Genomic DNA, 12,226 nt, shown 5'->3' with positions numbered 1-12,226 from the left:
TGTAAATTTAAGGTGAAAAAAAGTAATGATTTAATACATATATATATTATTAGGGAAGAGACCAAAAGGAAAAAAAGGTTGAGCCTGTGGATGAAAATAAAGGGGGGGGGGGCTCCATGGAAAGTAACCTCACAGGGTGATCTGATCATAAATGCCTAACTGGGCAGAGTAGGGTGGGTTATCGTGCCCCAGACATACAATTTCTTGGCTAAAAGACCACCTTTGCCTCAGGCAAGCCCTGTCCATTGTTTCTGTGCATCTAGGTTAGTACATCTTTGAAATAAGCTATAACCACTGTCAAGAAAAGCATATAATCTTGTTAAGTACTCTGTACTCTAATCCCTGCCTTGCTTTTTCCATCTGCATGTAACCTTCTATGTGTTCTCTCCTTAATTTCAGATGCATAAAAGAAGTTGCAAAACTATTATTCTTGGGAGCATTTGAGATCTTGGTCCCCAGCATATGTCACCAGTTTGACTCAAACTCATAAAAATTCTCTACAGGATTGGGCGTTTCTTACATTGACAAGCTCACATACATTTTCGTGTATGTGTGTGTGCGTGCACGCTGTCCGGGTGGGTCAAACTGCACCTTTTTGGAAGGTGGCAGAGCTTCCTTTGCCTTGGGAACTCATTATTTTTCACTCTTGAGAGCTTAGCTACCCCATGCTTTGTCCAGGCAAGCCCAATAGAAACAGCAATGCACCACATGTGATTTCAAATTTTTGAACAAACACATTTAAAAAAAAATAAACACAAATAGAGACAGTGTATTTTTTTAAATTTTTATTTATTTATTTTTTACAGAGACAGAGAGTGAGTCAGAGAGAGGGATAGACAGGGACAGGAAGACAGGAATGAAGAGAGATGAGTAGCATCAATCATTAGTTTTTCATTGTGCGTTGCAACACCTTAGTTGTTCATTGATTGCTTTCTCATATGTGCCTTGACCACCGGCCTTCAGCAGACCGAGTAACCCCTTGCTGGAGCCAGCAACCTTGGGTCCAAGCTGGTGAGCTTTTGCTCAAACCAGATGAGCCCCCGCTCAAGCTGGCAACCTCGGGGTCTCTAACCTGGGTTCTCTGCATCCCAGTCTGACGCTCTATCCACTGCGCCACCGCCTGGTCAGGCAAGAGACAGTGTACTTTTATAACAATTGATTGAACTCAAGAAATCCAGCACTACCACTCATCATCAGAATGATGAGTAAGACAGGTTCTATCTGGATTCACTATCTATCTGGAAGCAGGGGTTACTTGTTCCTGAGTGGTATGTGCCAATTCTTGATTGTGGGGTGGCCACTCAGAGACAATCCCCTTAGAAGAGACATTTTTGGTCCTTCTGGAGTGGCCTGCAGACTCAAGGAGGGAGGCAGAAGTCTGAGTGCAGTGCTGGGCCATGGTTCCAGACTGTGGAGGACCAGACTGAATTCAGCTAGCAGAGGGCGCATCCCTAGGTTGACCTTGGGCAACCAGGAGCAGAGCTAGGTGGCAGTGGCCCTGGAGAGAGATTTGAGGAGGGTGCCCAGGGAACAAGGGTTTATCCCTAGGACAAGATTTGCCAAGAGGCTCTATTGGATGATGGAGACCTATTCGAGCCTCCGCCTCTGCTAGACAGGCAACATGTACATGCTCTGCTCTTTGGGCTGAAACAATTCCACCTTCAGTATTGAATTCCCACGTGGTATCAGCTTCCCTGGGCTGGAGCCATAGGGAATAGGAGCGGGCAGGGAACAAAAGATCCTCAGATGACCTCAGGATGTGCACAGTGATGGCCATAATAACCATGTTGCTGAGTGTGAGCTTCTGGGCTCTCTGTGGGGCCAGAAGGAGGATTTCATCTCCCAGGAGCTGCTGCAGTTCTGTTCCTGGTTCCAAGGCCACAAAGATCATCCGAGTGCTGGAAATCTGCCAACCAGGGCAGTAAAGTTCTGAGTCCTCAGCCTTCAGTAGAAGTAGTTGCAAACAGAGGTGGTGGGGAGGGAGCTGCCAGGCACTCAAACTCCCCAACCAAAACTATGGGTGGCCACCCCTACCTGCTGTCATGAAGACACCCATCTGGAATGACATTAGCGGGACATCCCTTTGGGCCTGAAGCTTAGGCAGCCACATTTTTCCCATTGTCCTCCAATGACCTGGGGACTTACCTGGGGTGATGCCTGTTCAATAGTGGGTCTGGCCATGCAGCTCCTTGCACTGGGGCTTGTTTTGCATCTGTGGAAAGAGCAGAGTGAAGGAGTTAAATACTCTGCTCATGAGGGGCTTTCTTGAGTGTTAAGGGTGTGACCAGGATAAAGCCCAAAACCAGCACAAAGACCAGAATCAAGGGTGCAGCACCAGGTCATCCAGAGGAAACACCTGCTCCTTTCAGGATTTGACGTGACCCTGGTTTCTTCGCAGCTGACTCTTTAGAAGAAGCAGTAAAATCACTTTACCTGTTCTGGGATCCTGCTCCACTTGCCGACATTTTGTTGGATTCCACTGGATGGGAGTGACCTGTAGGACAGAAAGGGGCCCAGTCAGTTTTGCACACAAGAGCCCATTGCCCATTTCTCACAGGTCTGAAACTCCATGTTCTCATCCCACCCACACCCTCACCTTAAGTGCAAGATCAAAGGCCTGTGAAACTCACTTCAAATGAGAGCTTCTCCCAATGTGTCTTAACACCCACCTCTCCACATTCAACCTAACCCTGTCTATAGGTAGTTTCCATGGCTGGGAACAGGGAGAAAAACAGGGATGGTGCCCACAGGATATAGTTTGCTCTTCAAGGGGTTCATTCACATCAGTAGGAAGAAGAGACTTCTACCTGGGTCTGGGAACTTGAAAAAAAAAGATGCTAAAATGCTCAAAACATGATGCCTGTGTCAGTGCAGTCCATATATGTATGGAGAAGAAAATCGAGAGAGATGGGAGAAAGCATTGCCTTTTCTTTTCTGAGTGGCTGATAGAAGCCAAAGATCATATCCTCAACTTCCCTTTCAGCAGATGGGAGACCTATTCCAAGTAAAGCCAAGGGTAAATGGACTGAGAGTGACAGCAAACCCCAGACAGGCCCACTAATCTGTGGATAAAAAAGCTCTTCACCACCTGGTGTTTCCCACAAGCCTCTTCCTTTATTCAAATGCAAAATGTCCAACATCATGAGAAGCCAGGGTTCTAGTGCCTCCCATCAACATACAGACACCTACCAACACACAATGTATGCATAGGTCATGCTCCATCATGCACACACTTGATTTACATGCTCTCTTCTACATTGTCATCCTTCAGTTCTGTATAGGATTTGTGAGGGCTTCTTAGATGCCAGTGACCATACGTAGTAGACAGAGGCCAAATAAGCAAGAATAAGGTTAAGTAGGTGATATCTTAATAAGATAGACATCAAGAGTCAGAGAGAGGAGCAGATAGGGACAAACAGGAAGGGAGAGAGATGAGGAGCATCAATTCTTCCTTGCGGCACCTTAGTTGCTCAATGATTGCTTTCTCATATGTGCATTGATGGGGGGGGGGTAGAGTAAATGACCCCTTGCTCAAGCCAGTGATCTTGGTCTCAAGCCAGTGACCTTGGGCTTCAAGCCAGCAACCTTTGGGCTCAAGCTAGCGACCACAGGGTCATGTCTGTGATTCCACACTCAAGCCAGCAAGCCCCAGCTCAAGCCAGTAAGCCCCAGCACAAGCCAGCAAGCCCACACTCAAGACAGCAACCTCAGGATTTTGAACCTGGGTCCTCTGTATCCCAGTCCAATGCTCTATCCACTGCACCACTGCCTGGTCAGACAACAGAGCACGATTTTTAAAATGCTAAAAGAAACATCATGTCAAACCAGAATTCTAAGATTTTATTTATTTATTATAGAGAAGGTGGGGGGGAGGAGCAGGAAGCATCAACTCCCATATGTGCCTTGACCAGGCAAGCCCAGGGTTTTGAACCGGCAACCTCAGTATTTCCAGGTTGACGCTTTATCCACTGTGCCACCACAGGTCTCAAACCAGAATTCTATACCCAGAAGCAATATTGACCAAAATAAAAATGTCTTAAGAAAAACTTAAAGATCATCATTTAATTCTTAGCCAACTTTAACTAGAAAAACAAATATTTAAGTGAGTTAAGTCCAAAGGAAAATAATCCCAGATTGCAGAACAGGAATGCAGGAAGGAATGAAGAGGGAAGGAAAAGATAATTTATAAATACAAATTAATTTTGTTCTATGAAGCAATTCTTGAAATCTCTTGTGAAGATTAAAATATATGTAGACTTAAAATGCATGACAACAGTCATGCAAAAGTCAAGAAGGTTAAAAATAGAATTGAAAGCATTCTAATGTATTCCCATTTTGGGTGGTGGGAAAAGCAATTAATTGTAGTATAGTCTATTTAATAAAGGATGAGTGATTTAATCATCAGTGTAATTACACAAAGATTTGTACGTGATGGCAACTAACAAATTTATAGAGAAAACAATGACATAATAAAATAGTTCAATCAAAGTCAGCTAAATAAAGAGTAAAAGAACATTATCTAATTAGATCAAAGGGAAGGAAAAGAATATGATGGTTGAAATAATCCCAAATTCATTTGTAATTAGGTGAAATACAAATGCATAGAATATTGATTTACTTTTAATGGCTGTGTAGTCTATTATATAGAATTAATAAGTATTTTGGATATTTTTCCCTTGACAAATGTCTGAAAAGTCTCTGTTCTTTTTATTAAGACATATATGATATAAAATTTTTGTGCATAGAAACTTTCACTCCTATTTTTATAGAACATAGCCATAATAAAAGAAAAAAACACATTAAAAGGTTGATAGAAACTGCAAATATCATCCCAATCCACAAATGTATTAACTTTAAAAAAAATCTAAAACAGTATCAAACCGCCTGACCTGTGGTGGCATAGTGGATGGAGCGTCAACCTGAAATGCTAAGGTCGCTGGTTTGACCTGGAATGCTAAGGTCACTGGTTTGAAACCCTGGCCTTGCCCAATCAAGGCACATACAAGAAGCAACTACAAGTTGATGCTTCCCGCTCCTTCCCCATTGCCTTTCTCTCTCTCTCTCTTCTCTCTAAAATCAATAAATAAAATCTTTAAAACTATATCAAAGTGTTTATAGCCCCATATTTTTGTGTTTCTGAATGAAGACAGGGATCTCATATATCCTGTTAATGTAAGGGAGGATGTCTCCTCTGGATTATCTGCTGGTTGGATTACCCACTCCCTTCCTCTATAAAAGGGCAATCAGAGGCGAAAGCCACTGCATTTTCCAGCAAGCCACAGGCTGCCTGCATCTCAGGAGTGGGTGAGTGGGACAACCCTGCAGCCATGGGGGAACCCGCATTGGTCTAGATCACAAACCAACACTTCCTGGTGGGTATGAATTCCATGTTGACAGCAAGAGTGTCCATTTGTATACTTTCCCTTTTGTGAAATCTCCTGAAATTAGATTGTTGCTTTTAAAACAAGAAAGCATCTTACTGAAGGTCATTTCTTAGGTTTGTTAAGTCATGTTCAGGGTGTTATACTTTTTTGTATATGAAACTTTCTTGAGATAATAGTATCAATGTCTTTATTTTTGACTTGGTCTTGTTTTTCTCACCAACATCAACCAACACAAGAAATTGGAAGTAGTATTTGACCCTGCACTCTTTAAATTGTTCTCCTCTCTGGAAAGTTTTTTTTACTTAAAATGTGCTTGGTCATTTGAACAAAAATTTAGTTCTGTACTCAAATATCATATCATCAGTTAGTTCTTCCCTAATTGCTTTGTCATCAATAATTGTAGCTATTTTTTTTTATCTCTTTATCTCTCCTACGTCTCATCCTCCATCCTGCTGTTTGAATAATCCTCCATTGGCCCTACTGTTTCTCTTAATTAATTCACCTAATCATAACACTATACTAGACATTCATTACTCTATTAACTTTTTCCTCTCACCAAGTAAAATGAAAAGGGGAAATAATTTTATTAAGTTCTGAATGATGGGTTTTTGCACACAACTTGGCATACAACAGATGCTCTGTAAATGGGAGGATCACAGAAATGAGGGATTTAAAAGGGAAGGTGCACTGATTAGGTTTATGTAATCATAAATACATAAATAGATTGTTGTGACTAGCATTTTATAGAGTTACAGGGGAGAAAAGATTTCAAATCTTAGGAAGTGATAATTTACTGCAATGCAACACTCATTGTATAATTTTGATCAAGTAAATTTGTTTGAAATGTTTAAATTTTTTTGTAGTTTGAATAACTTCTTTCAATAAATACACCTGAGCACCACCCAAGGGCAGAGCAATAGGTAAAATATGGCAGTGTACAACACTAAAGTCTACATTAGGCTTCTCTTCATGAGCATCTAATTTAGTGTGGGGGGGGGAACTATATTAAAAAATACATTAAAAAACAAATAAAATTGAAAAAATTAACACAGATAATGTAATATTAACTTTGATAATGGAATCAGGGAAAGTATGGAAATAGTATTTTGTAGGAAATCTGAAAGGTGCTCATGAATTATTCAAAAGTTGAGAATCTTTACATGGATTTTGAAGGGTGGGCTGTCTAGAATAACAGTCAGGTTTTCTATTATTAGCACTGACAAGTGATTTTAGAGGACACTGAGATAGCAGTGGATTATTTGGGGAATCTTTGGTTCAGCATGGCACCTGGTTGCTGTGAGTTGAGTCATTGATGTTAGCACCAATGTGGTGAGTTGGCAGGTAGATTGAGTATAAGGTTGAAGTTACATTCTACTGATTCTTTGGGACTTTCTAGTTCATTATGGTTATTTGCAGCCAGGGAAATGGATGGGATGACCTGGAGAAGTGTGTGGATATAGAAGAGATGAGAGATCAGGACTGACTTCTAGGAAGCACCAATTGTGTCAAGTCAGATAAAGGAGCTGAGATTAACAAGGAGGAGGAGGAAGACAAAAAAAGAGAATCGGAGGGTGATAAAAATGATGATTATAGTTGAGGTCTTCGCGCAAAAAGAACCCTATGTGATGGAAATGTGGTGTTTCTGAGTTGTTTTTTACAAACTAGAGAATATTTGACTAATGATGGGACTTCAGTGTGCAAGTGAAAGTGCATATTGAAGAATGACAGGGACATGATTTCACTGAGTGCGAGGGAACAGGCATGTGTGTGGCTGACATTCACAAAGATGGAAAGAAGGGATCATACTCAGAGGAAGATAGTGGATGAAGTGGTCTGGAATTGACACTGGGTAATGACCTAGAGCTTTCATCCTCTACTCATACCTGCTTGATGTCCCAGGATCTGGTTCTCAATACGCGGTGCCTGTCCTAGCAGCATCAGCATCACCTGCAAATACTGAAGAATGCAAATTCTTGGCCCTGCCCACCAGGCCTACCTGGGTTGAGGTCCAGAAAATTGAGTTTTAACTACTTTCCAGATGACTGTGATGAACAGACACAGTTCTCCAGAAAAAGGGTGATGGGGGATCCAAATGAACTGAGGCTTTATCTCCCATTTCATTCAAACTTTAAATTTTGTTTTCAAAGGGAAATCTCAAACGAACTACGATGCCCCAGACTGTAGAGACAACTCCTTTTATCCAAGACCAAGCAGAGATGTCGTGAAAGGTCTGCACTTCCTATGAGGCTGACCAGCTGCATTTTCAAGAGGCCAGTCACCAGGATAACTTCCCATCCTGGCAATGAGGTCAGGCGCAGGCAACGAGAGGAGACCTGCGGGCAGCCCCAGAAAGTCCGTGCATACAGGAGGCTACAGGGGCTTCAGGTCTGCAGCATCGAGGGAGAACTTTTCAGTATTTTGGATGTCACAAATACCATAGATATAATTGCACCGCGAAATGCAGGTGGAAACCCAGGCCATGCTGGTCCTGGGTGTCTATGCAGCAGCCCAGAGCCCACCCCTGCATGCTCTTCCCATTGGGCAGAAATGATCCCAGGCACCGGTCTCTGTGTCCCTCAGTTTCTGTGCAGACAGCAGGTTACCCCTGGGGATAACCGGAGACAGATTCTAAAAGTGAAAAAGGCAAGAGAGAGACTGGTTGTGGCCTTGAGGGCAGACAGGCTGGCCAGGGAGGCAGAGAGCCAGGAGCCAAAAAGGATGTTGTAAAACCTGGATGAAAATTAGAAGGTCATGCTGAAAACATCCTGTTATGTGATTTTCGGGAAGTGGTCACCAGGCGACCACCCTTGGTATACTTGTTTCTCTTAATGTCAATCCTGTTTCTTGCTCTGAACTACGATGCTTTGTTATATTAAAATTATGTGTTATCAAACTCTTGAGAGATTTGGTTTCATGTGACAAGAAATTCTTGTCTCTGTACTTTCTGTTCCCCATGATTTTTTATTTTAAATTCTGCAGAGCTAGCTTTGAGAGTAATCAGTTATAATATTTTCTTATAATAGTTAGGCTAAAGGAAAAGATGTCACCTATGGCACAGAGGTTTCTTTTGTTTTGTTTTTTGTGACAGAGACAGAGAGAGGGACAAACAGACAGGGAGGGAGAGAGACAAGAAGCATCAATTCTTCATTGTAGCACCTTAGTTGTTTATTGATTGCTTTCTCATATGTGCCTTGACCGAGGGGCTACAGCAGACCAAGTGACCCCTTGCTCGAGCCAGTGATGTTGGGCTCAAGCTGGTGAGCCTTGCTCAAACCAGAACCCACACTCAAGCTGGCAACCTTGGGGTCTCGAACCTGGGTCTTCAGAGTCCCAGTCCAACACTCTTTCCACTGCACCACCGCCTGATCAGGCGAGAGGTTTTTATTTTTATTTTTTATTTCTCTGAAGTTGGAAATGTGGAGGCAGCCAGACAGACTTCCGCATGTGCCCAACCGGGATCCACCCGGCACGCCCACCAGGGGGCGATGCTCTGCCCATCTTGGAGCGTGGCTCTGCCGCAATCAGAGCCATTCTAGCGCCTGAGACAGAGGCCACAGAGCCATCCTCAGCGCCAGGGCCATCTTTGCTTCAATGGAGCCTTGGCTGCGGGAGGGGAAGAGAGAGACAGAGAGGGAGAGGGGGAGGGATGGAAAAGCAGATGGGTGCTTCTCCTGTGTGCCCTGGCCAGGAATCAAACCCGGGACTCCTGCACGCCAGGCCAATGCTCTACCACTGAGCCAACTGGCCAGGGCCCAGAGGTTTTTTAATGGTAGATTAATTTTATTCCATACAAATCTGATTATATTGTTTGTTTTTTTTTTTCTTTTATTTCATTCTAACATAAATTGCATCTTTTTGTTTTTAAGTTTTTTGGGGGGGCAAATGCTAATTCAGACATAAGACATTATAATATAATTTAATTAGCACTCATGCTACCTGTTACATCCTTACCTGTTACAAAAAGTTGCCTAGGTGATTTGTTTAACCTTAGATTCTTAAGAAGGAAATGTTGTCTGGGAGCATTTTACACAAAAGAACCTTGGCCCTGACACTAGGTCCTGAGTTAAGAAACTTGTTCGTCTGATCACAGCATAGGGCACATTATAATCTTTCAATCAAAAGGTGATGAACAGTATTTGGTGGGAAAAAATGGCATATTACAGGAGCAAGATAAAACTATTCTTTCACCAGGTCAAGACAGAAAATGAGGGATCAGATTTTAGAATGATCTGGCATTTTCTGGACTTCCTTGACTTTTGATTGAGCAGTTTAATCAGAGTTCTGGGGTTAGAGGGAGGAGGAGGAGGAAGGGTGATGTCACTCACATGGCCAATGGAATTCAAGCACAGGACCCTTTATGGAACAAGTAGAGCCAGGTATACACAGGGTTCTTGCGTATCAGAGCTGGAGTTCCAAGAAGTGGGACTGTGTGAGGTCACAGTGTAGAAGCAACTGACAGGGTTTGGGAAGAACTGGGAGAATATAGTGGGTGGATGTCAGGGATGGCCAGGACATGACCTGCCCCTCATTTGTATAGTGCTTGTGTCTGTGCCTGGACATATCTACTTCTCCAATTTTATTAACATGAGCTGATTTCTTCCTTCATTGGCTCTTTTTCTCCCTCTTCTTATATTCAGTTAAATTATTTCTCTTAAGTTAATTTTAGTTGTTTGTCTCCCTTGCATTTAAGTTACTCCTGACTGATTCTCAGATGCAGATTGATTTCAGTAAGTTACATGGAAAAATAAAGGTGATCAGATGAGATCACTGGGAACCTGGGAAATTTAAAGATGACATTTAAAAGAAGAGCATGGTCAATGCTTTTCAGGACATCCATATGGTAAGCCATTAACATCTAGGATTTTTAAGATAGGTACTAAAAGGTTTTGATGGTTTGAGTGAGAATGAATGAGAAACCATGCACTGATTGTTTTTCAATAGCAGCTCCTGGCAGTGCCTGCATTCCTTGGCTTCTGGCAGCTCAACTCCAATCTCTGCCTCTATGTTCCATGTGGTCTTCCCTCACATCTGTGTCTTACCTTTTTTTCATAAGGACCCAATCACTGGATTTAAGGCCCCACCTTAAACCCAGGATGAGTTCACCTTCATATCTTTAATCACATCTGCAAAGACCCAATATTTACATAAAGTCAAATTCTGAGGTTCTGGCTAGACATGAATCCACCTCCTCTCTACTCAACTGGAGGTGGTGGGAGATCCATCTTGGAAGCGACCCTCTTGTGCCTGGTGACATCTGAAAGGGTTACATCGGCATCAGTACACAGTCAGCCTTCATGGCTCAGTCAGATCTGAGTGGCAGCAATATTTCAGGGGTTGTTTTCCTCAAGTACTTGATTCAATCAAAGAAATCATAATGTAATTTCAAAACTGTGATGTTATTTTTTACATTTATACAAGAGAAATTTTACAAAGTGAAATAAGAATTTTTTGAACACCAACCAAACAAAAACAAAAGTGATATTTCAAAATATTTTTTTCCCATCATGTTAACAAAAATGGCACAGTAAGGAGCTTGTTAGTCTCTCCTCTGGAGCAACCACTGAGCTGGACAAAACTATCAGAATCAAATTCTTCACAACTCTGGAACAGAATAAAAAACTTAGAGCATTAAGGACAGTAATTAAAAAAAAAAAAGTTGCTGAATTTGGGTAAGAGTATCGTGGCCTCTTTGGTCACTGCCATTCCCCAGCACAGCATGGTTGCAAGGATGGGAGTCCAGATTCCTGTGCAGCTCCCTGAAGCCAGGAGATGATGCTGACCTTGTCTCTTTAATATAGGGTGATTACATGACTGGATGGCAGTGACCTGTCCATTGGTTTCCTGAGGCACCAGAACACAGTGACTTTCCAGATGGTGTCATTATTTGCAAAAGATTTAGACATGCTACTGGTAGCTGCTTGGGGCAAAAGATGGTGGAAAGGGCAAGCAGTAGCTAAACCCTTAAACCTACAAACTGGTGGGTGAGGGAAAGTTTCTTAGGGAAAGGGAAATTTAGGAACAGCCGGGCTCCTGAGGGACTCCTAGAGCTAAGACAAGGTAGGGCATCTCCTTTGACATTGGTGGGTTTGAGGCTACTGTGAAATGTGCTTCTTGTTGCAGGACTGATGTTTATGCAACACTGGAGATTACTGTTTGAGGGGCCAGTTCCTTGAGACATGGGCTGTGGGTTCTGTCCCTTCACCTCAGCCACCTGGGGTTGCAACGGAAAATTTCCAGAGTAGGACAGGTATTGCATTTAAACATGTTCCCCAGAGAGCAGGTACAGAGTCAGCTTGAGATGGGAAACTTGAGAGCTGGAAATGGTGTTGCCCGGGTAGCTCAGTTGGTTAGAACATCATCCCAATAGGCCAAGGTTGCAGGTTCAATCCCCGGTCAGGGCACATACAAGAATCAACCAATGAATGCATAGATAAGTGGAACAAGTTGATGTTTCTCTCCCTCTCTTTCTCTCTCTAAAAAAAATCAATAATAATAATAATAATAAAGGTTGCACAAGAGCTGGAAATGTCCTTAAGACCTGCCCTGGGAAGACACGAAGCAGATGCCCTAGGACAGATCAGGATATACTCAGGTTGACCTCACCTGTAGAGACCTGTTAGACTCATCTCTGCTTCAGACCACTACATTTCCTGATATGATCTCAAAGGTAGTTGCCGGGAACCCGATCACTGTCTCACCAGTTGTGTGAATAAAAGCAGGGGTTGCCCTACAGTGCATTTCCTACCATCAGATTTGGTATCAAGAAAGTCCTGCTGTGGCCCGTTTCCTTCCCCAGACCTTTCAGTTCTTTCTAAGAAAAACCCCTAGGTGGTGGAAGGAAG

General features: G+C 42.7%; 1 protein-coding gene across 1 annotated transcript; it reads right to left on the bottom strand.

Moving 5' to 3' along the window:
* Nucleotides 1-895: 895 nt before the first annotated feature.
* LOC136388292 (proline-rich protein 23D1-like) lies at nucleotides 896-7,328 on the bottom strand. Its single transcript, XM_066360218.1, has 5 exons — nucleotides 7,268-7,328; nucleotides 3,243-3,366; nucleotides 2,357-2,404; nucleotides 2,146-2,212; nucleotides 896-1,906 (listed from the first exon to the last, which is right to left on the bottom strand). The coding sequence occupies exons 1-5, from the start codon at nucleotides 7,326-7,328 to the stop codon at nucleotides 1,430-1,432; spliced, it is 777 nt and encodes a 258-aa protein (XP_066216315.1). The 3' UTR covers nucleotides 896-1,429.
* Nucleotides 7,329-12,226: the final 4,898 nt, after the last annotated feature.

Source organism: Saccopteryx leptura, chromosome 1, assembly GCF_036850995.1.
Source record: "Saccopteryx leptura isolate mSacLep1 chromosome 1, mSacLep1_pri_phased_curated, whole genome shotgun sequence".
Classification (NCBI taxonomy): domain Eukaryota; kingdom Metazoa; phylum Chordata; class Mammalia; order Chiroptera; family Emballonuridae; genus Saccopteryx; species Saccopteryx leptura.
The sequence above is the reverse complement of the archived record's forward strand: the minus strand, read 5'-3'. Positions and strand labels throughout refer to the sequence as shown.

Bases quoted from the DNA above. Each gene is read 5' to 3' on its own strand.
- LOC136388292 (XM_066360218.1), bottom strand. From the start codon at position 7,328: ATGCTGATGCTGCTAGGACAGGCACCGCGTATTGAGAACCAGATCCTG. The intron at 3,367-7,267 runs GTATGAGTAGAG...TATCTTATTAAG, and splicing joins GATCCTGGGACATCAAGCAG to ATATCACCTACTTAACCTTA. The intron at 2,405-3,242 runs GTAAATCAAGTG...CTTCTTCTAAAG, and splicing joins GACAATGTAGAAGAGAGCAT to AGTCAGCTGCGAAGAAACCA.